Source organism: Lagopus muta, chromosome 1 (assembly GCF_023343835.1).
Source record: "Lagopus muta isolate bLagMut1 chromosome 1, bLagMut1 primary, whole genome shotgun sequence".
Classification (NCBI taxonomy): domain Eukaryota; kingdom Metazoa; phylum Chordata; class Aves; order Galliformes; family Phasianidae; genus Lagopus; species Lagopus muta.
The window spans coordinates 30,348,078-30,375,639 of NC_064433.1; the positions used below are offsets into that span (position 1 = coordinate 30,348,078).

Genomic DNA, 27,562 nt, shown 5'->3' on the forward strand with positions numbered 1-27,562 from the left:
ATTCTGCTTTTTTGTGTTACTATTAGTAAAAAACAAACAAACAAACAAACAAAACCTGTAACACCTAGGAAATAGGAATTTCCTTCCTCTTTCCTTGTGAATTGGTTTTTTCCTATGCTGCTTCTTAAACAGTGCTCCTTATTTTTGCACAGTACAGTTACTTATACTTTTCTTGTCAGTAGAAATGTATTAGTACAGTTACTGCCATAGGAACCCATCAAAACATGACAACTAACACCACCGTAGTGGGGTGTAACGTATGAGCATTGTAACGTGATCCTTGAGAAGGAGGCTGGCTGTAGGTTTAAGTGCTTTTCCAGCTCTTAAGTAATGGTAGTGATTAACATAGTTTAATGAAAAAGGCATGCTAGCACTGCTGAGATGAGCTGCAACTTCCATGAATCCTCTTGGTGCTGTTGTATTGCTATTCAGATGTTGTGTGGAGTTGTCCTTATCTGGGGGACTGCATCTCTTTGCTTCTGTTTTCGTTAGCAGTGCTTTATTGTGTTGTTATTCATACTTAAAAAAATAATATTATGAAGTGTTTCGCTGGGGAATATTTTTTCAGCTTGAAGTACATTTATGTTTCCAGAATGGGTCATTTTAGAACTTAGTCATGTCAGTGCTGCACTCATTCTTTTTCCACTTCTGCCTCAGAAAAGTGATTGCGTGCTCGGGAACAGGCAGGGAGTACTGATGTATTGAATTAATTGTAGTACTGCTTTACTATGAAACATTATAAGTAGAGTTGAGAAGTTTGTTATCCAACAGCTGCTGTGGTGTTTAACTTCGGGTTACTTGTTGGGGGAACAAGCAGAAGATGTCAAAGAAAAGGAAACCCACTCTTAGTAGGCAGTGAATGTGTTCAGTTCTTAATTCTGCTAGGAAATCGTCAGAAGATGTTGAGACCCTTGAATTCCTGTGTTGTGCCTTTTCTGACTGTGTAAGATACCAGGGCGGGAGGGACCTGTGTCTGCCATACCTCAGCATGTTAGATATTGTGATATTTGATAGACAAATGACGTGCTTTTTCTGAAATGGGCCATATAAATATGACATCAAATTAAGTTAGTTATCTTGAAGCAATTTTTGTTGAAATGAAAACCTAAAATGACTGCATTGATTAATTGCAATTACTGCATATTTACACTTCTAAGCATTCTGTTCTTGTACTCACAGGCATCATTATTAACCCCTAGAACAGATGGGAAACAAAAATGAGCTCATTCAGAATTTCATTTTCATTAAAGCAGCTAAAAATGTAAATCGAAGTTTGTGTTCCCAAGCCCTCAAAAAAGCAGCACTGGGAAGTTTTTTTGCTCCTAACTTTTCTGATATTTTTTTTTTGGGGGGGGGATGAAGGTGAGCAAGACCTGGGCTGGTTTCATGTAGATGTTCATATCCTTGTGAACATGACAGGAATAGGAATAGCTGCAGTAGCACACTGCAGGTGCTGGAAATATCCACTGCTCCAGGCTGTACCTACAGAAAGTGGGAAAAAGAAATGAAAAATAGCATTGACAAAGAGGAATTGATTGTTACTTCGTAGAAGAAAATGTGGGAATGGAGAATTCAATATTGGAGAGATTCTTAGAAAAGGCAAAAAGGAAACAGGAGAAGCACCCCTCTACCCCTGGTTTCTTTTGTTGCTGGGTAGGTTTTAAGTTTCTCATATGTAGCAAACAAAAGTGTGAACGGCTGAATTTTTGGAAGGTGTTTCAGTTTTCTTGAGCTTCAGCTTAAGTTCTAGAAGTAGTACTGTCATCAGAGTATAATGTCTGATCACTTGCAGGTTGTTTTTAAAGCAGTGTTGTATGCGCTTCCTTCTTTCTGAGGATTGGATGTTATTGCTGGGTTGACACGTGTTACACTACTGAAGGATTTAATTGTTTTCCTCAGCGATTGCAAGGCGCAGTGTTACGGATGTGCAGAATATTCTGCAGATACGTTCCTCATTTCTTGTTTTAAATTGTCTTCGAGAAAGTTTGCTCGTTTGTACAGCTGATTTTATCTCTGAGAAGAAAGTTGCACTAGCCTGAAGGGTCGATAAGCATGTCTTGAGCTTTAGGTCATTATGAGTGAATAATAGAGAGCCGTTCCTTGCTGATAAGGGGAGATGCACAGCATTGCTCAGATACATGCGGAGGTCAGCACAGCCAAGAAAGCAGGAGTGCTTTTAATCTGCACACTGCATGATTAGTTCTGTGTATGGAACTTCCTGGTAAAAAAATAATTACTTGCAGGGCTTCCCTCTGCCTACCAGCATGCCATGAAACTTCATTTTAGTTTCAGCAGGGTGTGTATTATCTATTAGACGTTCTTGTGTTACAAAGACAATGCAATGACAAAAAAGAACAAAGGTAGAAATCTGTGGTGAGGAAGTAGGGACATGTCCTGTGTGTGCCAGTGCTTCAGACCATGTCATCTTAAGTGTACCTGTGTCTGCAAGGGGATGGAGGATAAACCCAAGGGAGAGCTATTCGTTCTGGGATCCCAGAAACGAGAGTGGAGTCAGAGGCATGGTTTCCTGGCAGCTATCTGTGGATCCTTCCAGACAACATTTTTGAGCCAGTTTCTCATACCAAAGATTTGACTGTCTGAAGGCCAGCATTACTGACCTTCTAGGTTAGATATTAGGAGAAAGTTTTTCACACAGAGGGTGGTGATGCACTGGAACAGGTTGCCCAAGGAGGCTGTGGATGCCCCATCCCTGGAGGCATTCAAGGCCAGGCTGGATGTGGCTCTGGGCAGCCTGGTCTGGTGGTTGGCGACCTGCACATAGCAGGGGGGTTGAAACTGGATGATCACTGTGGTGCTTTTCAATCCAGGCCATTCTATGATTCTGTGATACTGAATGCTGCTAAGAAGTCCACGGCATTGAGAAAGGCCATTTACCTTCGAGCCATCCACAGCAGGAAACTGTCACATCTGCTGAGGCAGTCTGGGTCAAGGAAGGACTATGTTTAAGCTGGTAGCTTTAGTTACTATTTAGTTGCTGTTTCATTATAATTGAATGTTCAGGAATAGGTATATATTTTTAAATGCTAGAAAAAAATTTTTCACCTCTGATATATCTGAACTATGTACACAATGTGCTCTGATTTCATTATTGGAGCATGTGTGGCAGTGTGTGTAGCATTTAGTGCTATTTATCAGCTGTGTGCAGTGTAGTGAAAAGACTTGGGAGGGCAAGAGGTAACATTTAGATTACTAAACTAAAAAATGCATACTTATTTATTACTTAATTGAGATGTGCACTTAGGTGAATTTGTGGTTTCCAACTGAAATTTTATTTTCAGTCTCAGTTTACCTTCTCTCAGCCTCTTAAAAAGGTATGCAGTACATTAATTGCAGAGCTTTTCCCACATATTATTTTCATTCAGAATAATAGGAATATGCTAAGCTGTACTGGATTTACTTGGTATGAAAAGCCTGGTCAATCCACAGTGGAGGATCAGGTCTTATCTCCTCTAAACCCCAGACCACCAGCAGGGACTCAGTACCATTTATAATACTTAATATTTGAATGCTGTTAATAACGTATTCTATTTTTTAGCCTTCCTGTAAAAGATAACAATTTCTCTTCTAGTGCTCTTAACACATTCTCGTTCTCCATCTTCATCAGTTTACAGTTTGAGTATTTTTACCACATGCTTCAAATTACTCAATGAGAATGCTGTTGCGGTAGACAAAAGTAGGATTTCTGATTGTTTGTTTTTAAATAAAAATATTCAAAATTTCCTTTTGCCTTAAAGAAATTTGCCTGATAATCTTTAATGCCTCAGACAGATGCTTCCCAACAGGGTGTCTGTCTCTGGGCTTTATCTGTTTACATCACGTCCTTTTGTTCTTTCCCTTTAATGCTTGTATATATTCTAATTTCTTTGCAGTTAGACAAGCCAAAGCATAAATGCTTATAAATTCTTTAAGTTCATTATGTCACTGACAACTTTAAAACCTACTAAGGAGTAACACTTCATCTGTCTTTCAGCTTCCCCACCTTGTATTGTCAGAGGCTGCCCCTGTAGCATTCTGTGTTTACCTCCTATAAACACTACTTATTAGTGAATTAATTAAGCAGGAAGCTAGTTAACACAAAATGGTTCATGTCCATACCTAGCCTAAAAACCAGAGTAACTATATCCAAATTTACTTCTGGGAATGGTTGCCTTTAAGTGTTAGAGAGAAAGCTAGTTGGCCTGGAGAAATTGTTTCAGGCCCTTCTCTAACAATTTCACAGTACAGGCAGCTCATTTCCATGCATGGGAACTCTCACAGCATTTTTATTTTAGTATAGATGTGTAGCTTTTATGCATTTAGGCAGCTAAATCAATACGTTACCTCTTTATCATCATTTCTCAATTTGTACGTGGCTGTGTTCTCAGAATACGCTGGGATGCTTAACGAGCCCTGTAGCAGGATGTTGGTGCTTCTTGATCAAAAGATCTGAAAATTAGTCACTGTTGTTTTAGTTTCTGGATGTGTTTGTGTTTCAAACATGCAGATATTTTCAAGTTGAATGTTTTTCTGCAGGCCAGATTGCTTTCTTTCTTACAAATTAATTTCTGCTAACATTGTGAGGTAAAGAAGGGACCCACTCCCCAGACAGCTTTTTCTTCTTCACATAGAACTTAAAGTATTTGTGTTCCTATTGTGCAGAATCCCATCAGGATTTTCTTAATCAGATTTTTTTTTTTATTCTGCTCTTATTTTTTTTAATGAATATCTGATGCAGCTGTGGTATAATGTTCAAGAATTAATTAATTTTCATATTTTTGTTTGATTAACAGCATAAATAGAAACATGAGCTAGTACATTTGCTTTGATTATGTGGTCTGCATGTGAGAAACTGTGAATGGATTTAATGGCAGGAAAAATACGATTGATAAGATGAAGGCAGAGGAGTGCAGCACTGAATATGTGCAGATTCTAACAATGAAGTTACAGGAAAATTGGTGTAGTAATTTATATAGACTTGTAGATTCACTAAATTTAGAAATAGCCTGTGCACAACAGAAACCAGTGAACTCATTTTTTTTTGTTCTGTGTCACACGATTTACTCAGTATCTGCTGAACGTGCAGGAAGAAGTAGTGTGGAAACCTTTACTTTGGTGGATGGAGCAATTGCTGGGAATCCAGAACCTTTTCCTACATGGCTGTTTTTGTGAGATTTATGTATCCCATTTGCTATTCCCTCGTATAGTCTCCTCCCAGTTAGCTGGCTTCCTACTGCACACCTGTCTGCACTTCTTTCAAAGTAGTGCCTGCATGTAGCAAAGAGTGAAGAGAGGGAATGCAGAGAGAGGACTGGGGAGAAAGGATCACTTTCCAGTGCTTATGATGCTCCTTTGGCCATGTAGAGTTTGGACTTTGAAGTCTTGTTCTAGAAACTGCTTAGGTGTTTTGTGTTCAGAGAAGAACCAACATTTATGTTGGCACCATTATATTGAAATATACAAGCATGAAGCAAGTACAATACAGAAGCATTTCTGTCTTCACTGCAGTTTCAAAAATGTGCAATATTCCTAAATATTGGAAACATATGCAAATAAATAAAGGGCACTTATTATCATCTGTAATACTAAAGGTATCAATGCTATTTATAATAGATTGAGAGAAGCTCAGACAGCTGGAAATCCTTGGTAGGGTAAACTCTTTCCAGGGTGTTATTTCTGTGCAGTATTATCCATAGGCTAGCAGGCAGAAAGTGAGACACCTATTCCTGACACAGGGGAAAAAGGAGAATGAGGAAATGAGATTGAGAATGTTTCTTAGTTTTGTTGTGCAAATACCATCTATCATTTTCATATTAGATATGGAAACTCTGAACTAAAGGCAACAGGGAAATCGTATCTGTAATTTTGGATAGTCTTCATCCTGAATTTTGGGAACAAGTTGAGACTGACTTACCGTAGAAATCTTCCCTTCATAAGAACAACTCTTCAGACGAGGCGCTGACAGAATGTAATAAGTTGTACTGTTGTAATATGCATCATTTCTTTGTCCTCCTTTTGCACTGAGGGGGTGAAAAAAGCAAAAATATTTTCTTCTAATTTGAATTTCATAGTAGTTAAATAATAGACACGAGTAGCAATTGGCAAATGAATTTATGGCTGTTTATACTGCATACAATTCTCTTTATTTAGTTAATTAAATACTTCTATATTATCTACATAGCTTTATGCAGTCAATACATCTTCCAGTCAATGTTATTTTCAATAACTTCAAGATTCAGAAGGTTGCCTGCATTTGTACACCATCTGCATTAAGAACGTAAACATGTATTTGCATTAAAATGTGTTTATGGACATAGTTGTTCAGGTCTGGAAATAATTATGAAACTTCATTGTTTCCTAAGTGGCCATGGTCAAAACCCACTGCATGTTAAAATGTATTTTGTCTTTAACTTTTGTCAGCAGCTCAAAATACGTATTAGATTTATAGCTTCAGTGTTCAAATGACTGATTGCAGTTATTGCACTGTGTAGGAATGGTCATTGCTGCTGTAATTTTTTTTTTTTACTTCATGATATGTATTCCTTATATATATATATTTAAAAAGGGTATTTCCTCTTTGAACACATGTAGTAGATAAATATACAGGTTGTAGTCAAAACACTGCCCCATCCTAGGATGTGACTATGAAAGAAGGCATGTATACAGCCAGCTTCTGTATTTGTGTTTTCTTTGACACATGACTTAGCAACCTAAATAGTGTTCACTGAACACAAGTTTTTACATTCCATGCTGGCTTATAAGGCATGCTGTGTATAACTAATGCTGTACAGTAAGCTATATTGAGTTGAATCTGTTATTATTGTATTACAGTATATCTTCAGCATGGCAGTAATCTCTTATATTGCTGCCACAGCTGCACTGAATACAGGAATACTGCAAACGGTTGCAGAGACTTCCTCAGCATGGTGGCATTGAAGATTTCAGGCCATTCTGTGTACAACTGCCAGTCAGTCCATGGCTATCTGAAAAGAGATGAGGGGTGTGGGGTGACACTGTGTTGTTATGACCTGCTTTGTGCACGTCTCGATGCTTCAGCTATCATTTCTCGTGGTGATTCCTACCGCGTGGTACAATTCATAATAGTGCATCTTTTCCATTTAGATTCAGGCACTGTCAGTAAATCTTAGTGCTGTAGATCGATTGTTTTTCAAAATAAGGGGAACTTGGGTTTTTCTAGAATTTGTGAGTGTTATGGATATAGCAAAAATCTTGAGGATCCTGATATTTTGCTTAAAGACTAAACCCAGACTACTGTCACACTTGACAGGCTTGATGAGCTGTCATCCTAGGAGGCAACAGAATGACTATAAAATTAGTAAGACGAGTAGGCCTTTGTTGGAAAGTTAATTCCCAGAAGTAGACTGGAGAATTAATACTATTAACAATGGCACAGCTCAGATATTCCTGGATGCAAAGCCTGTCAGCTCTAGCAAAACAACTGCTGAAGCAGTAAGAGGTGTTGCTGGGTTAGAATACTTTTTGCCAAGCGGTGAGAATGCAGTAGAAGAGTTACTCCTGGAAGGTAATTGTGGACTGTAGCACTGGTTCACAAGGAGACTCAGATTAATTTAATTTAAATATATATAGAAATGAAAGCAAACCTGGGAGTGAAGGATTTCAAAAAAGTGAGTGTTGGAGACATTTTGGTGCTAGTTACAGTGGAGTAGACCAAAATGTAGTTGCTTAATTGTGAAGACTTTGTCCACTGGGTCACTGTCATTACTGTGCAGACACTTTCCCATGCAGTCCTCCTGCCAGCTTGCACTGCAGGCGTGGCAGGATTTAAGAAGAGTTAAACGAATGTAGAAGCGGCAAGAGATCTGATTTTTGCCTTCAGCTGCTACCTTGGCTAACAGAACCTCATGGTGAATGAAGCTTTTGCCTTTTATTTCTGTACTTCTTTAGCAGCACAGACTTCCTCTTAACTTTGAGGCAGTCAAAATAAGTCATCTTCTGCTGTCAGTTCTGTAGTGTTTGGAATCTATTGGAAGTCCTGGTAATGCAATTTCTGCAGAGGCAGGTTTTCTGTTTTGTTTTATTCCCTTCCTACCCCATCTGCCCTCGTCTCTTGAGTTTGCACTCCTGCATACACTCATCTAGCTGGCACAGATTGTTTATCATCTTCCTCCTTATCATCTTTCTACATCTCTGAAGAAGTGGTCAGGCACTGGAATGGGCTGCCCAGGGAGGTGATGGAGTCACTGACCCTGGAGGTGTTCAAGGAACGTTTGGATGTTGTGTTGAGGGACATGGCTTAGTGAGAACTGTTGGTGATTGGTGGATGGTTGGACTGGATGATCTTGTAGGTCTTTTCCAACCTTGGTGCTTCTGTGATTCTGTGATTCCTCCTAAGTTAGAGCATTATTAGAGTTAAAGCATAAAATAGTATCTTAATTTGCTGTTCCCATAGATATTAAGAACGCATTTTTGGTGACTTGCAGTGTCACCAAAATTGACATTTGTTTGTTTTTTGTTTTAAACTTTAAAGCATTACATGTTGCCTTTTTCCTGTTATTGTAATTTCTAATAAGAGGAAACTTTCTAGATTGCTCATGGATTCTACCCTTCTTTTTGTAACAACAGATAATCCATCTTTCCTTAGCAGATGCAGAAGTTCATCAAGGCATGTATATGGTTTTCTTCTGTCTGCAAAGGCTTCTTGATAGGACACAAATTTCTTAACCAGATTTCAAGTGAAGCACAAATTGGACCATCTGTCACGTAATCTTACATAACCTGTGTTACAAAACATTGTTAGCACATTTAAATGCCAGTGCATGCAATCTTTGTTTACGTGTGGATCTGTTGGAAAGTCTGAGACTCCCTTTCATGGGAACGGGGCTTTCCCAGTTTGCTCACAGTTGGCCCAGCACATGCAGGAGGGGTGCTGGGCAGAGGCTGGAGCTCCCAGCACGATGTGATACGTGCCGTCACATGGGGCTGCATGGGAACAGAGTGGGGAACAGCGTGCTGCTGCCAGCTGGGAGAGCAGCAGGCCAGATGTTTGAAAAGCACGAATGCTGGAGTTTGCTACTCAGCTGGCCAGCTGGCCAAATACAGTGTGAAGGTCTTGGTTTGTCAGCAAGTCTTACTAGGTACTCACAATAAACTAGGCATCAACTGAATACTTACTGAGAACTGCTGTGTAAGGAATAGTTTGCTGGGTGCTGCTTTGTGTGTCAGACACTCCGTTTCTCAGTTTGTACAACATAAAATTGAAAAATACAAACAGTATTTTGAAGGATTCAGTTGCTAGCTTGTAACTTGGGTTGGAATTCCTGCTACTGTTGCAGCCAAGGGAGAAAGTTCTGAAAAGATTGATGATGTCAGTGACAGAAGTCCCGTAGATACGGAATCAAGTGTAAGGCAACTTGGTGATATGTGCTAAAAGTTTGAGCAGAACCTTGAAGTGTAGTGTTAAGCGTTTCTAGGAACTAGTTTGCTTAACTCTCATGATGAGTTTTATAAAGGAACTTCCATGGAATGAGTGAGTATGTTAGACATGATGCAGCAGACTCATTAGGTTCTAAGCAGACATTTCTATCGGGAGTGTGGCACCAAGCTTCACCACGTGTACTGAATATTGCAACCTATAACTAGCACCACAAATTAATTAGGAAAGACTTGGAAGAGATCTCTGGTGGAGAATGGCACCTGCTTCTCCTTTAGCTGAATGTGGAGCTAATGAATTGATTGTTGGACTGTAACAGTTGATGCCATCTTTGCTGTTGTCATGCATGGCAAATTGATTGTGCCCCAATACAGGGAGTGAAATTTTAACTTTTCTTTTTTCAAGTGAAGTCTCTCAGAATAGAGGCACGATCCAAGCTGACAGGAGGTAGTGGGTTATAAATTGAAATTGCGTTTCAGTTTCTTGAATATTTTAGGTCATGCGTTCACTGGGCTAATGTCAGTGTAAGATGCCATGCAGTAGCAGGATGGAGCCTTTCGGTGTGTGTACACAAGCCAGATTTCATCATTATTCCATTATCAGCAATGCTTCATTGTAGTACTTAGTTTTCATCTCAGATACCAATGAAAATTTTATACCCTATATAAATTGCTTGTTTTATTAGTCATTTCCTTCTGGCCCTTCATCTATTTCGTCGCTTTAGTTCATTTTTGTACATATTAGCTGCATTTTTCAGAGCATAATCATTCATTGGCATTGAAATTAAGAGAGGATGAGAAGATTGAGACCTATGTTGTTAATATGTATACCTGAGACTTTGCCAAATTAAGGAAGCCTTCTGACTCTAAAATCTGAGATTAAAGTGTGCATTTCTGGTCTGTAGATAAAGATGTAGGTTGTTTTGAAACATGGCATTAGCCTTTTGTAAATACCTGATCATAATTTGTGGGCTTTTGCACAGCTGTTTTTCAGTAATAGAAAAGCTCATTTTATTGTACTTAAATGTTTTACATTTTAAAAGCAAGACCTGTCTTTATGGTAAGTATTCTGCTGTTTGTACAGAAGCTGTGTGCCAGATTGGTAAGATTAGTATTTAAGACTAGTAAAGCTCATTTAATAAGCTAATTTACAAAGCTTCTTCTCTACGCTAAAATTCCAGGTCATTCTTTCTGCAGTAAACAAAAGGAGGGTTTGAAGGATTGAGGTCTGTGCAGTTGTCTGTAAACAGTCAGTACTAATGTAGCATTAAGGAATCACACAAAGTCAGGCTATTATGGTTTGGTTATTATAGCTGAAATTTAGTAATACAATGTTGTTAAGCTCCATGGATTCATAAATAGTAAAATGTCCTCCCTCTAAACTAGCATGATCTTAACATGGATGAGTATGTGATAGGTGTAAGGTAAGTTTTTTTCACTTGTGGTAGGGGGAAAAAACATTTTAGCCTTTGTGGGTTTCTTTTTCCTCAGTACGCTTAGATGAGTTTGGGGTGTGTTAGGAAAGAGAAAATGTTCTCTGACGATGTGGAACTTTGGTGAACTGAATGAGAGCTAGAGGAGCTGAGAGTTTTTGAGGGTGAAGTCGGTGCATGTTTAGGCTGAGGGAAAAAGTACATCATCTCTTCAGGTTGAGTTGAATCCTGTTTTCCTGTGAAATAAGACGTGATAACGTTGTCAGAATTGTTAACACACACACACACAAAGATAATTTTAGTTTGCAAAGGTCTTTTAATTTATACACACCCATAAGACTTTTCTAAATCCTCCCAAATTGTTAGTCCAGTCGAGTTGGAAACAGTGTAGTTATTTGCTTCCAGAGGAAGGAAGAGGACGAGATCTTTAAAATTTCAGAATGCCTGTGTTTGACAGAACTGCATTTACACATTTTAATAAAGGAGGTATTAACAGAGGAGTATATCAAGGATATTCATAGTGCTCAGCTCTTCTGGGACATGGGTTTAATAAAAAGCATAAGGTTCAGTATTTGTACTTTAAAGCATGGAACAAAGTGGATTATTCTGGAATACAGGCTTCTTTTTTTTTTTTTAAGCTTAAATAGCTATTCATTCTTGACAGAATGGACAAGTCCAAACAAAGGTGATTGTGAACACACTGTATTTTGAGAACTGTGTTTTCTCTGTAGGGATTTTTATTTGCTTTTATTAAGTATTCTTAGGAAACCTTTTTTTCAGCAATGAAAGTGCTTTATGCTAAGCTCAACCTTTGGCTTGGTCCAACAGGTATGAGGAAATTAGATCTAGCCACAGCACTCCTAGAGTCCTGTTAGACAAGCTAAGGCAGTCTAGCTTCTGCCATTGGTGAAATGGCACGTGCATGTGCTCAGCCTGCATTTCCCCTGCTTCAGTACTAATGTTCATCTGACCCTTGTTCACTTTGATAAACTAGCAGAAAACCAACCTAGAATTCTCTTGATTTGCTAAATGTTCTCACTTAAGGAATGGCGATGGGGTGGTCAGGAGAGAAAGTCATGCAGACCATGGAGCTACCTCTTTAGGTCTTGATTATTTATATGTATATCAAGACCTAAAGAGATAGCTCAATATTTGTGTACAGTTTCACATTAAATGGGTTAGAATTATTCATGGATTTGATTAATCTGGTCCAGGACTTTGTGCAAGCCTGTATCTTTCTGTGTTATGTCTTTTCCTTGATTTCAGTAGCTTTTGATGATCTCAGTGGAGTACAAGACAAAGCATTCACTTGTGTATGTGTAAATACAAGAGAAATTGTCTTTCAGTGTTGGTTACTTCAGTTAAAATACAAACTCCTTCAGTCAGAGCATGGTGGCAGTAATGATGACGGACCCAGTGATTTACTGAACAGTTTGTGAGTTTTCTCCAGCTAGACCGTTGTGGTGACCAGTATTTAAAACTGTTAACTCTTCTCAAGGTCCATTTTGGGCCACAGTAAATTGAAAATACTGTGATACTGAGAATTCTTAGCTTTATACTTAGTTCAGGATCCTGCAGAACTGTGCTCTTTTTCCTGAATTTAGAAGCCACTGGTAAGTCTATCTTAAGATACCAACCACTAATGCATACAGGAAGGAATTTGGCCTGGCAGAATACATAAGCCACGGGCATATTTTGGTTTTTGTTCACAGTTACAAAAATATTTCTGGCTTCAGGATGATCAGAAGAGGGAAGAGATGCTGTCCACTACATAGATTGATATAGTAGGAGCTTTAAATAGATGATTCTGTCACTGAGGGAGTAAGGTACATTTCAGATGATTTAAAGTTGTGGTTACTGAGCTTTCAGAATTGGAGATGAGCATTTGATTGCAGGAAACATTTTTGTGTCTGTCTTAGGATTGCTACATGTTGAATGTTGAGAAACCAGTGCAGATGCGCTCTAGAGCACATGATGTCATGGGACTCATAAGATTACGTTATGCACCATTTCTGACTGTACACTTGAAAGCTTGGCTATGCCACTTCATGTGTTACGTTTCACAGTGTGTCTTTATTCACTATTTTTACACTGACTGAAGCAAAGAAGGCATTGCAGTCTCAGTGTCCTCAGTTACAAGGGCACCCACTTCAGCAGCAGACCTGCATTTTCTTTTCTCAAAATTCTTCTGCTACTGACACATTTTGAAGAGCCTTTATTGTTGTCCTTGACTTCCTTCACCAGATTTAATTTCTGGTGGGCCTTAGTTTTCCTTGTGGCATCCCTGCATGTCCTGACAACATTTCTGTACTCAAGTACCCAGACTCCATTTCCACATTCTGTAGATTTTTTTTTTTCCTTCTGTTTGAGTTTTTCCATGAGCTCCTTCCTCATCCATGTGGGTCTCCTGGCACCTTTGCCCGATTTCTTACGCTCCAGGACGCACCAGTCTTGGAAGTAGTGATGTTTGAATGTCAAACAGCTCTCTTAGGCCCACTTACCTGCCAGCACTCTCATCCATGGGACACATCCAAATAGGTCTCTGAAGAAGTCACGGTTCTCCTGAAGTCTAGTTTCTTCTGTGTAAGATCCTCAACTCCACCATCTCATGTTTGCTGCATCCAAGAGTGCTCCCAGTCTTCATTCACATTCCTAACCAGTACTTTGTAAGAACAGGTTCCCACAGCGTGCCGCTCCTCGTTGGCTCCTGCACCTCCTGCATCAGAAAGTTATCATCAACACACTGTAGGAACCTTCTGGACTACATGTGCCTGGCAGCATTGCTTCTCCAGAAAATACCAGGGTGATTGAAGTCTCCCATGAGAACTGGTGCCTGTCATCATGAGGCTATTTTCAGCTGTGTGTGGGAAGCCTCATCAGCTTCCTCCTCCTGATCAGGCAGCTGGTAGTAAACACCCACAGTGTGCTACCCCTGTTTGCCTGGCCCTAATCTCACCCATAAGCTTTCCACTTGTTCATCGTTCTTCTCTAGGCAGAGCCTGATACATTCCAACTGCTCTCTCACATAAAGAGCAACTTCAGTGCCACGACTTGCTGATCTATCCTAAAAAGTACATAGCCATCCATAACAGCATTCCAGTCTTGCGAGTTGTCCCAGCCATGCCTCTGTGATGGCAGTGAGATCATAGCCCTGTGACCGCACACTAATTCTTTTTGTTTATTCCTCATGCTGTGTGCATTGGTATACAGACACTCAGAGAAAAAACAGGAGCAGAGGATGCAGGTTTCTCTGTGGGGATGCAGAAAGGGCCCCCCACAGCTATACACACCCTTAAAGTTGCTGGCCTTCTGGCTCGTGTCATGGGAGGCAGCCAAGGAATGGTTGCACTGTTCTGGTTGGCTTGGCTTATTTGCTGTTGCAGTTGCAATGGCATTGAGCATTGCCATTTTGGACCCCACCCTGCAGGTGCTTCAGTTTAAAGTAATTTATGCATATGTAAATACTACTAGTGTTAACTGCTTTTATTAACAATTTTCATCAAATGATTAGGAAGTTCTCATAGTAATGTAATTACTTAGTTTTTAGACTCTCCAAATGACCATTTTATTATAACAGAAATAAAATATATGTGTAGATGAACTATTTTTTTTCAGTTTGTTTGGAGTAGAGGAGTGATACTCATCTGCTTATGATTGCCTTTTGCTATAGAGATCCTATGAATTGCACTTGATCTTAATCTTTGGATTTCAGATTTAAGAGAAAGGAAAGAAGTGGGATGAGAGGGGAAAGAAGTAAGTGGAAAAGAAATAGGATTTAGATTTAAAAACCTTTGGGTAGAGAAATGTTGACCTGTAAGTTTTAAAATGTTGTAAACAACTTAGTTTTGTAGGGGTGTGTTTTTTTGAGATTTTAAATGTGATATAAGTAGCATAAATGATCATTTCTAGCTTAAAGGAAACAGCAACTGTAACTAAATGCAGTTTCTTTTTTGTTGAATCCCTAAAAAAATAGTTGTGCAGTGAAGCTGTGGACTTTTTAACAGAGGGCAATGTGGCAGTGGTTCACCTGAGGATAACATACATACTTTGAATGTCGTAGGCACCAGTGAGACTCCAATCATACTTGTGTGGGGTACAGTGAGATAGATAGATATATATATATATATATAGTATAACTGTATATATACATATGTATATATAAAACTTACTAACTCAGAAATTTTCTTCTTCCTTCTGGAATTTGCTAACATGTTAGGAGCGTGGTTATGAAACTGATGCTTCGTTTCATGAAATAATAATGTGCACAAAATACTCCCTGAAGGTCATCAATAATACTGTTTTCTTCAAATAAATGCTTAAAATCGTTCTGATTCACCATAAATCAGTGGCTTCAGTGTCTGCTGACGATAATTATATCAAAAGCTTTTTTTTCTCCTATTTTTGTTAAATATTTTTACTATATACAAACGGGAAGATAAATGTTTTGAATGATCTCCTGATTAAGTAGCATTTTGAGTACAATTTAATTGGCTTGATGTTGTTTTTCAACACATTGAAAGCTTCCAAATGTAGGCAACTTTGGAATAATTTCATTAGAGATGTCATAGCTACATGTCTGTAAAATGAAGGCCACTGTGGTCATACTGTCTTTATATTTTGGAACATTGTATGTTCAGAAAGTTACAGTTTATAATGCTGGAATAACTAAGTTGAGATAATTAATTTACTGAGCCGATTAGCTATTTGATTTTTGATGTATACGTAGCTTCTGTGCTTGCAGACCTCTCTGGGATAATCTGTCACTGTGTAGAGTATATCAGCATTTTTCTGAAAGGATTTAAAGGGATTTCTGATAGTCATTAGTTGCAGCTGTGGCTCAGTTTCTGACCTTGAATCACTGCCTGCAGTGAATCTTAACTCTTCATCTTGTGTAATAGATAGAATTTGGTACATTGTTTTTCTTTAGGTCAGAAGAAAGGAAGGAGCTGTTTTTCTGGGCTTAACCTCAGTAAGGGTATTGGTAAACTGTACAGAATAATTATGTAGGGTAGCAAAGTAAAAACTGACTTTGCAGAAATGGGCTTAGTCACAAGAAGACTCAGTGGGTTGTACTGGGTCTGTTCAGCCTTGAGAAAAGAAGACTCAGAGGTCATCTTATTAATCTTCATAAATATCTTAATTAAGTGTGGGATCCGAAAAGAGATGGTCAGCCTCTTATCAGTGGTCGGTTGGGACAGGACAAGGGTGAACGGCCATAAAATGGAGCATTGGAAGTTCTGCACCAATGTGTGAAAGAACTTCTTCACAGTGAGGGTGATGGAGCTCTGGAACAGGCTGCACAGGTTATGGGTTCTTCTCTGGAGGTACTGAAGACCCGCCTGGATGCCCACCTTGCAGCCTGCTACAGGGAACCTGCTTTGCAGGGGGGTTGGACTCAATAATCTCTAGAGGTGCCTCCTAACCCCTACAGTTCTGTGATTCTGTCGTTTGAATTGTTATGAATTGTTGCTGAGGTTTATGAAGATTTTTGATACCTAAAGCCAAAATTTCACATACCTGCACTTTCTGTATCATCTGTTGTCAGTCTGAGTATGACTTTGTTCTGTACCATTTGACTACCATTTGCACTATATCTCCATGTTTGTTTCCTTTGGCAGTTCAGTTCTTGAGAGATAAGAATGATTAGTTACACATACTCAAAATCTTTTTATTTTATTTTTGTTTTATTTTATTCCAGTTATCTAGAAAAGTATGAAAAAGTCCATCATTTTGGTGAGGAGGATGAGGAGGTACAACCAGGCAATCCAAAGCCACAACTTCCCATTGGTGCAATCCCAACTTCCTATAACTACCAGCAACACAGTGTGTCAGGTAAATTTTTGAGATTTGTTCTGTAACTTCTTTTTCCATGTATTTTAGAACAAGCTACAGTAGTTGTGTATAAATATATTTATAATAATACTAAAATCATCAAATCGTAGCTTCTTTATTTAATGCATCAAAAAACTTTCCACTGTGAGTCTCAATAGAATGAGAATCTGTGAACCATTACACTTATTAGCAAATGTTTCTTCTTTGAATTAGCAGGACTAAAGTTATTTGTCTTGAAACAGAACGTACCTTGAGAAGTCACAGATGTTGTTTCCATTGATTCAGTCATTTCTCTAAAAAGCCAAGTATCTGGGTTTGAGCGTAGGATTATTTAAGCTTCAAAATTTGAGGAATAAAGTTCATGCATAAGAAACCTGAATCAACTTGGTTGTAAATTATAAACTGAAGTGTCACTGTCGGAAAACAAACAGAAAAAAACGATAAATCTCATGGGCTGTGTGTAAAGGGTGGGTAATTTGGTGCATAGAAAACAACTTCATATTACAATTCTATTCTGCTTTAATTAAAGTTCACATTTTCAAAGCTTTTCTTTGGAAGATCACACTGCAATATTGCATTCTGGAGTTTCTGAAGGCATTAATATCTAAGTAGAATGGTACACAATTAGGTAACATCTTCAAAATTCAAAGGAAATGGGGCAAATCAGTTGAATGCTGTAAAAGCAATACTTTAGAAATACAATATTTTTAAAAAATATCACTCATAAAGAAATATTGGGCAAAATACCATTTGAATATTAATCAATTTAGTTATGAAAACTAAATGTTTTAATTTTTTTTCTTATTTAGATTACCTTCGTCAAAGCTATGGGCTGTCTATGGACTTTAACTCACCAAATGATTATAATAAATTGGTGCTTTCACTGTTATCTGGACTCCCAAATGAAGTGGATTTTGCAATTAATGTATGTACTCTTCTATCAAATGAAAGCAAGCATGTCATGCAGCTTGAAAAGGACCCTAAAATCATCACGTTACTGCTTGCTAATGCTGGGGTATTTGATGACAGTAAGTATGTGACATTTTTGCAACAGAAAAGTCAATACCTGTTTACTGCTTTTTTTCACAACCCTTAGTAATTGTTTGTGCTTTGTTACCCTGTAATATAGCTGTTATTTTGTAGTGTACCTGTTCTTTCTTTTAATATACCTTTTTTTTTGTTTGTTTGTTTGGTATTTTTTAACCTCTTTCTCAATTACTGTTTATATCAGACTTGTAGCATTACAAATACTCTTTTAAGTTAAATAATTTGAAGCAGTGTTATTTAACAATATAAAGAAAAGTGAGAATTAGCTTTTTATTGGTGCAGCTCACATTTGCAGCACTGGATTTCCATTACTTGTAGTGCATTACTGCTTTCTTCTGAATTCATAGGACAGTGCTGATTTTTCTTAATTCTTTCCTAGTGACAATCACAAATTAAAAACTAAAAAAGAGTGCTCTGAAAACTGACCCACCAAGGTCTTATCTTGGCTCATCATATTCAAGTGTAGTGAATTCAGAAAACAAATCTCAAAGGATAAGAAATAGTTAATGTATTAACACTTCAGTTTTTAAAGATAGTCTGTTCCCTCAATATACAAAAAATACGTGAAAAAAGTTCTTCAGTTCAAAATGTTGTGTGGCTTCCATGACAAGTTGTTCCTTGTTAATTGCTCGTCTATCTCTCTGCCAGGGAAGGGGGGTAGAAAGGAGAAAAGAAGATGGGAAAAAAAAAGGTTATCCTAAACCATCCTAAAATCATAAAAGCATATCTGCTATCTCATAGTGATGGGGAGGAAGTATTTACTGTTTTTATGTAACTTAAAAAAAAATTTTTACCATAGTAAATAGATGAAATGAACATTTTTTAGCTGAATATGTTTGTCTGCTACTACAGATGATCATATGTATCTGTTGAGTGTAAATATGCTTTGCACATGTAAGCACAAACATGGTTTGTCAGAGACTCAGTTTTAAAATTCTGTGGAAGAATCCACGTTAGACACTGTATTCTGATTTTTGGTTTGATTTTTTTTTTTTTAATCTTTTAATATCATGAAGAATTTTGCATAATGATCTGTAGCTTTTTTTTCCCCTCAGTACTGCGTTAGTGTTTTCTGACTTCTCCCTTATGTTTCTGACTTGTACCTCTGCCTTTCAGTTCAGCTCAGATCAATTAGATACTGGTCTGTCAGTATCTTTGTCTAGCCCAATTACAGGAACTTTCTAAGAACAATGAAACTTAGTCCTCTACATTAATAGTTCCAAGGATGCTTGCTTTCTAGATTTGAGTTTGCTGTCATTCATTGTGGATCCATTGATGGATTTAGAAATCAATAATCAAATTTTGTAGTATTATTTCACAATTTCTTGGACTTTGCAAAGGTAGGCAGTGTTTTCTCAGGCTCTTACATTGGAATCCGAGCACAGGCTTGTCCATAGCTGGCCTGTGCTTCTACTGCTTACATTGAAAAATATTTGAGTGACAGTAGTCATGAGGAGTGGCAAGAATAGAATGAGGCTTACTCTTTTCTTTCCCTGTGGAGAAAGCTTCATTTTTATTTTACCTGATGCCTCTAGAGATGACATCTTCTGAGTGTCCCAGCAGTCCCAGGCTGTTTAAGACAAACTGGAGAAACGAAGGGTGATGTTTACGTACTTCTAAGCATGAAGCTTTTATAAGTATTAAATGTAAATTGTCAAGTTATGTGATTAAACAAAATCTGTAATAGCAAACTATGAAAATACCGTCACAGTAATTTCAGGTGTAAATGATAGCTGGTTAATTTTATTTGAAATGAATGTGGGTTTTAGACTTGGCTTGTCTATAATTAAGGTGTTAAGAATGATAATAATATTTATAATGCAGTGTTTCTAGGTAACAAGAAAAATATGTTTTCAGCTCCTTCTCTGACCCTTCAGTAGTTTGTTGACAGTTGTACTACATGTAGTAGGACAGTCCCAGAGGCTTGAGGTGTTTATGTAGTATCTGTGCTATGAAATGCTGCATAAAGCCCTGGTTTGAGTTCTGTAGAAGATGAAATAAGTCTTGGAAATGAGATCTGTTAAGTTTTGCTCTAAGCATTGAAACATTACAAACCAAAATGTAAAATAAATAAATAAATAAAAAGTGTGGCATTACTTGCCATTAGTTTATTACAGAATATTGCAAGACAAAGCTTAGTTTTATAGAGACTGAATCTTATCTGCTACTTGCAAGCGGTAATGGTTAGAAAATCTGTGGTACTGACTCCATTAAACATCCAAGAGCACTGATTAGGTTTCCTGGTTAAATAGTGGCTTTCAGCTGAGTGCTGTCAAACTATCAGTGCTACTGTTCTGCTTTTCAGAAAACAGTTGTGGGAATTTGCTTGAGTGCTGAAATAGTGTTTACAGCTTATGCTGGGCACATGGAAAATAGTTGTTTGTGTGAAGTTGAAAACTGAACGCTTGCCTTCTTTAAGAGAGCTAAGGAGAATTTTCCCATGATTTTTATTTATTTATTTTGAAATTCATAAACCAGTCACTTCTTCTGGTAATTCTCTGTTTAAACTATAAAACTGCAGTAGAAGTTAATTAAATCACTGGAGAAATTTCAGGTTTATCCGATTTAGTACAGGATTCTTTGAAGGAAAATGAGATGCTAGAATAGTCTGTAGTGTTGTTGAATCTTTATTTGGTTTGTGGATTAGCAAAAAAGTTAAAATGATCAAATCTTTTTTTTTTTTTAATTTTAATACTGAATTCTGCTTTTTATGCTTAAAGCTTTAGGATCATTTTCTGCTGTGTTTGGAGAAGAATGGAAGGAGAAAACTGATAGAGATTTTGTTAAGGTAATTTTAAGAATATTAAATTATTTAAACTGCATGTGGTGGGTCTCAAATCCCTTTTAAAAAAAGAAAAAGTAAGGTGTACCAGGATGTGTATCTTGAATTACTCAACTTCATTCCTTTCATTTAAATATAGTGAAACACTAAGTCACAGTTGTCATAAAATGTTGGGATAAGCACGAAGAAAAGTAGAAGGTAGGTGCAGGTAAATGGATAAGAAGTTCCATGTTTCAATTCCTAAGAGCTAATATGTGAAGAGAAAACCTATCCAACATATTTAGCAGGAAAAAAAAAAGAAAAAGGTAATATTTAAAACTGCTGTGATCAGTAAAAAGAACCAACAACAGAAACAAACACACAACAACATTCTGAATTGTGAAAACAGGAACCGTAACCCAAAGAAGATAAGGCAAATTTAATTCAGTTAGGAACGTGTGCTTGTTTCAGTTAGTGTTTTTGCACAAGACATTTTTATCTTTCCGCTAGAGGGCATGATGTGCTGCATTAGTAATGAAATGAGGTTAAAAATATAAAAGAAGTTGCTTTGTGTAAATGCTTGCTCCTTATTCTAGATGAACGTTTTGAGGTGAGTGAGAGCCTGCAGTGTACTGTAGTTGAAAGATTTGACATTTCAGCGTAGTTACTGCGATGCACAGCAACTTCCTTAGACAGAATTTCAGGTGAAAATTTGTGTGACTGAAGTAGAAGAAAGCCAGGTTAAAGTGTGTTTTGCTAGTTTATGGCTTTTATTACATGAAAATATGAAAAAGTGAGCTGCTAAGTTATTTACGGGTTGGGAGACAGTTTTCTGCTCAATTTTGTAATCTTTTCATGTATTTAAGTGTCTTGCCAATGTCTTTATGTAAAGAAATATTTGTTAGGAGCTCTTTCCATTTGTCTTCTGTTTCATTTTTATGTAACTCAATTTTGGGAAAAGCTGGACTACCATAGGGTTAGTTAAACAATAAATATTGTTGAAATGTCAATGAATAGATCCCCCAAGAATTATTTCCTAAATCAAGTTAACAAAAGAAAAAAGGTAAGCTTTAGTTTTTGTTAGTGTATAACTTGAAAACATGGTTTAAGTGTGCTGAAATGTGGAAAATAATGCTTCTTATTTTCTTACTTGTATTAAGAGATTTGTTTCCTTTTCCACTGAGAATGATGTCTGAAATACCTTAGGTTGTGGTTTTGTTTGTTTGTTTGTTTTTTAAGCACTTCTGTTTTGACTTCACCCTAAGCTGTCACAGACTGTTGCTGATCCAGAGCAGCAACAAGTACTACATTTAGGTCTGTAAACATTTAAAACCACGTGGAATTCTAATTTGATATATGTTCGTTAATTATATAAATTTAAGTAATTGTGACAGATAAAGGCAGATGGTTCTGATAAACGTTTTTAACGAGAGTGTTAAGTAGAACCACTGTAGCTGCAGTAAAATTTACTAACAACAAACTTGGGTACTCTCCAAGGTTTATTCTTGAGCATTCAACATATGCATAGTATCACTCTAGTGAAAGACTTCTGAAAGCACGTTAGAAACATACCACCACATCTAAAAATATCTCTAATGCCAAGGATACACATTTTTCATGACCTCTCACTTTAAGCATTTGTTTCACCCCACTGCGGGAAGTCCTTTATTTTGTACTGCAGCTGTGAATGTATTAAAACAGAAAACAGAAAGCATGATGGGAACTTCCCGACATGGAATGGAGATACTTGATTGGCAGGGTAGATATAATGCATTTGCTTTTTATACCTTTAAGGTTAATAGAGTGGTTGTTGAGTGTGTGCTCCCTCCGTTCACTGTTCACATTACCTTTTTTGCAATTCTTGTCAGCTTGCTTCTGTTTTACTGCCAGTTCTTTTGGTTTTGTAGTCATCATTCCAGTTTGTTTCTCTACTGCAATGGCAGCAAATTAGAATTTTCTGTAAAAATGAAAACAAAAAAGACTTATTATTGAGGAGAGGAAAAGTGGAGAATTATGAAGTAAAAGCATTGTGATAGCATGAACATAGAAAGGGTGGAGATAAATAGAAAGTAGGGGGAAGAGATGTTTCTCAAATGTATGAATTCTAAGCTAATTGGAATTAAGTTGACAGAAATTCTGTTGAGCTTGTAAACGTTGCCCTCAGGCATCAGTGGTTTTTTCATTTGTTGGAGTCTGGGTGTTTGGTTTTGTTTTGCAGAGAAATTCTGGAAGTCTTGGAACTTGTGAAAATTATTCTTAGGGTTAAATTCAGGATTCATAGAGAAATTGGTAATTTGTGTTGTTGGTAAATGAATGTTAATTTAAGTGTTGGTACGTCCATTTTATGCAAAAAAAAACCAAAAAACAAAAACAAACTGAGCTCAGCTGAAAATAGCTTTTCAAATGGAATGTACAAAAATACAAGTGATCTGATGTTTAGAACATTTCATGTATCATCTGTCTAGCTACAATTACTGAATTAACATTTTTCCTAAGGTGCTGCTGCTTATTATTATAATATATAAACATAAACATCAAACTTTGGATTGCAGGAGGTTTTAGTTTCTGCACTTCAACATCTTTTTGTGCTTGCGTAATTATAGAATTATGTATTAAAAATTTCTCAAATGGCATTTAGAACATGTTAACACTTGCTTAGAATAAACTTCAGCCTTTGTTCTCTTAATCATACTAGTATTTTTAAAATACTGTTCAAAAAAAGATTAAATTTTATCTGTCTTTTTCTTTAGACAGCATTTTAGGAGCAAATAGAAATATCTGTGTGTTTGATGTTTTATTGCTGCTGCTCTGTTTTCTCTTTTCTATATATAACAACTTCATTTTTCGCAATTCGTGTAAGCTGTCATTTGTGAAGCTTTGTAAATGGTCAGTAGTATCATGAATTTTTCAGAACAGTCTACTAGTCTGATAACGTCGTACAGACAAAGGGATATGCATCTTTAGTTGTATCCTCTGACACCACTAATAGTCCTGTTGAAGGTAAAGATGAAAAGTGGTGTATTTCTTTATTTAATGCTAACCTTCCTGAGAATCCATTCTTTTTTCTTTTTTTTTTTTTACCAATCCTCCCTGCATTACAAGCTTTCCAAACAATTTTTTTATTATTTCAGTTTTATTTATTATTTATTATATATATAGTATTATTTATTCTCCTTTGTACAGTGCTTCCCTCTAAACTAAATCAAAATCTTGAACATGAATACATACTCAGTCTCTGTTCCATTAATTGTCAGAGTTTGAATATCATTTTAATTATGCCTTCTGTTTTCCTTTATAGCTGTTTGTTGCTTTTGCTCCTTTTGAGGTTTCCCGTTCCTGCCATTAAGCTTAAATCTCCAGTTATTTGGAATAAAACTTTGTCCTTATTTAAGTTCTTGGAGTTCTTGGCTGTGGAATTCCAAAGTTTGTTCTCATGCAGTTTTTGTGCTTTCTTTATTGCTTTGCAAAATGCTTTAGTTCTCCAGTTTTCTTCTTTTTTTTTTTTTTTTTGTTATTAAGTTGTTATTTTGTTGTCCAGCTCTCTTCTTAGAAGTTTAACGTACTGTGCATTTATTCTTTGAGTCTGACTCATATGATGTGCAGAAAGAGAGAGATCGTTCCAAATGCGAATGCCTGAAAGACTTTTCAAATGTCTCCTCTCTCTCTGAGTGATCCATCAAGCTGTTAAGCACAGACTTGGCTCCACTTGCCCTACTATTTTTCTTGGACAATAAGTAGTCACGATTGCTGCTACATTACATGATTTGTGGGCTCAAATGTCCATTGTTTATTATGAACAGAAATTTAATCTGATTTTCACTGAATTCTGTGTAATCTTGTGCATCTTTTTCCAGAGGAACTTGTCTATTGACAGTAATCAGATGGTGCACGTGAATCAAGTTCCTTAACTCTTGGCCATTATCTCTTACCATCGGGGGCTGTCCCATAGGCAAGCATTACTTGTTTGCTTCCAACTTTTAGCTTTATATTCAAATTATATAACAAACTAAAATATAGGAATAAATGTTGAAAAGAGCTACACTTTTGCTTCCTTTCTGTTCATTTCTGTTTATCTGTAGTATCAAACTGCAACTATCCGTAGTTTGTAGTAGGGAAGAAAAACTTCTTATGATGCTTGCTTTCTTGCCTCCATATTTTTTTAAAATGAGCGCCCAGACAGCTTGACCTAACCCATCCTTTTCCACTTTTGCCTTTAGGAAAATAAAGCTGGCATGTTTTGTCTTGTTCTTTTCTCACAGGTGGATCTCAAACATTGTATGTAGATCATGTAATTCTATTTTCCACCTTGTCATTCTCTGCTCCCCCCCATTCTTTTCAGGGATCTTTCCTGCTTAGGCAGGAAACAAATGTTGAATGGACTGAGAGCAATCAAGCCAGTCTGCTTAAATCCAAAAAAGGTGATTTAGGACCCTCTTCCCGTGTAAAGAGAAGGAATAGAGGCTGCAATCTCACTCTGAACTTAAGATGTCTCAACACCTTTACTCAGGTATACAAGATGGCAAACACTGAGGTAACCCTAGTGCGTTAGAGGAAGGGCGGTTTCTTTTCTTTTTTTTTTTTTTTTTTTTTTTCTTTTCTTTTTTTTTTTCCCCCCGATCATTTACTAGCAGGACACTTGATTCCAATGTAAAGGTCTGTCTTAGGTGTGGAAATATCTGTATTTCACAAGTATTCCAGAGGATAACTTTGAGAACAAGATGCTATTCTTTGTTTATATGCTTTTTTATTCTTCTATGTTGCTTTGGTTTTTTTTATAAGGTTTTTGTAATTAAAGAAGAGCAGATTGCAGCTATCTAGGGCGAAGCCTTCAGGTGTATTGGAGCTCAGAATGATGATTAAAACCTACCAAGCTTCCATCTGTACATCCAGGACTTGTTGCAAAATGCTTGTCAATGACTATAGTCCTGGGAAATCCTGTCCCTTCCACAGTTAGCTGTCCATCTCTGAGATTGCTATGTTAATTACCAGATGTCCTAGGTTTTACCTTATGTACTTGAATTTTTTAACATGTTACTGGCTTGTTAAGCTGTTTAAGTTTCTGGCCTCTTGAATGGAAGATAGCATAATGTTGTTTCCTGAGTTTGTTTTTGTTTATTTTTTTATCTTCTCCAAGAATATACTGGTGTGTGTCTGTCTGAACATACCAATATTCATGTCTCTGTATTAATCAATACAAGAAGTGAATATTCTCCTAATCCAGAGCCCAACTGGTTCTAGAACCAGGGATTACTTACTGCTACCTTCTGGTTGTGATAGCATTTCCCTGAACACTCTAATGAATCATCGTCAGCTGTCGTGGGTGAATCAATTAGGTTCTTTTCCTTATGCTATATAGAAACAAGCTCTTCTGCCTTATTTGTGTGAATTTCTCTCAGAGCGTGGTCAGGCACTGGAATGGCTGCCCAGGGAGGTGGTGAAGTTGCCGTCCCTGGCAGTGTTCAAGAGGCGTCTGGATGATGTGCTGCGTGATGTGGTTTAGTGCTTGTGGTGGCAATGGTGGTGAGGAGACGGTTGGACTAGATGATCTTGTAGGTTGTTTCCAACCTTGTGATTCTATGATTCTATGACTAGGCTGAAGAGAATATGATAAAAGAGTGTGAGCATTATCATCCACAGTGATGTATGTAAAAATAAACGTGAAAGAAGAAAACATATACTTCATAAATGTTATATTGTCTGTATGTTCACGTCTAATCTTCCAGGTTCTCCTCCTTAGAGCTCTTAAGAGACCTCCAGATTTCTTGAATATGGAGGATCTGAGGCAGTGGGGCACACGTTCTTCTGGTGTGCTTTGAGTACCTAACAAGGCTTATGTGTATGTTCTAGGTAATCCTGAGGCACAAAAATCTCTAGTTCAAGTGGTTAGCATCTTGTGTTCACAACCAGACTATATAATGAAACAGTTCAGAGTAACAGTTAAATAACTGTAGGTAAACTTTCTTTGGTGCTTTGGTATCTCATTTTAACTTACACAAAGAAACTGTGTCTTTTTCTTTTCTGGGAGGGGGAAATGTTATCTGACCTGACAGCTAGAATTATTTTACAAACTGCTTCTTAAGGAATGGAAGAGTTTTTCAGGTGTTCAAGCATGTAGTGAAATATTAGGTGAGATGGTGAGAATTTAGGACTGTGAGGCTTTAATTTCAGCAGTACCTGTTGTGTCTTCATCTGCAAAAAGCTTATATCCTCATTTTCCATCCTTTTGAGAATGTGTCCAAGATGATTGGATATCCGAAAGAAGTTCTTTACTGTGAGGGTGGTGAGACACTGGAACAGGTTGCCCAGTGAGGCTGTGGATGCCGCTTCCTGGAAGCACTCAAGGCCAGGCTGGATGGGGCTTTGAGCAACCTGGTATAGGGGAAGGTGTCCCTGCCTGTAGCAGGGGAGGTTGAACTACATGGTCTTAAAGGTCCCTTCCAGCCTGAACCATTCTATGATTTGCCGTGTAGACAAAAAATTTGCTCATTTGAGACTTCTTATTTCTGGAGATTGTTGAATGTTACGTTTTGGACTATGAGCTGAAGTATTGAGTGGCAAAAAAAATAGATTGGAGAATTTTAGCTTTGAAAACATTATGCTGTTTTACCATTTAACATGTGATAACAGTCTCAACATGACAGTGTTTGACTTCATCCACTTCCAAATAGGTTTTTGTTAAAGATGAAGACTTTCAGCCTCTCACCTAAAAAAAGTATATAAAATGAAATCCTTAACTGATCAAACAACTGATCTTCAAAAGCTTGTAAGATTTTTCTTTAGCAGTGGAATATGAAGGCTTATTGTCTTTTCTAAAAGGAAGCATTCTAAAGGATACTGACCAACGCATTTCCAGGAGATAGACTTCTGTGTGCTCTTTGCAACGTTTATGGAACAAGTTTCAGGAAAGGCAGGTCAAAATGAAGTACATTCAGTAAACTTTACTTCTGTGCCTTGGTCTTCCTTCAGTTTTCATGGTAGCCTCAAAATTAACTTGAAAAATGTGTTGTCACAAGCGATGAGAAGTTAGACTTTATGTGGCTGTTCTTGTCTTTACTAAAATGAGGTAATAATCCTTTCTGTG

The 27,562-nt window shown here is 37.3% G+C and overlaps 1 protein-coding gene across 2 annotated transcripts in view; it reads left to right on the top strand.

Moving 5' to 3' along the window:
- ARID2 (AT-rich interaction domain 2) overlaps window positions 1–27,562 on the top strand; it is a 105,450-nt gene that overhangs the window by 43,177 nt on the left and 34,711 nt on the right. For both annotated transcript variants that reach the window (XM_048947532.1, XM_048947521.1), the window contains 3 exons: window positions 16,540–16,673; window positions 17,483–17,701; window positions 20,441–20,508. In XM_048947532.1, the coding sequence (XP_048803489.1) occupies window positions 16,540–16,673; window positions 17,483–17,701; window positions 20,441–20,508 (421 nt within the window). The remainder of the gene's footprint in view (window positions 1–16,539; window positions 16,674–17,482; window positions 17,702–20,440; window positions 20,509–27,562) is intronic.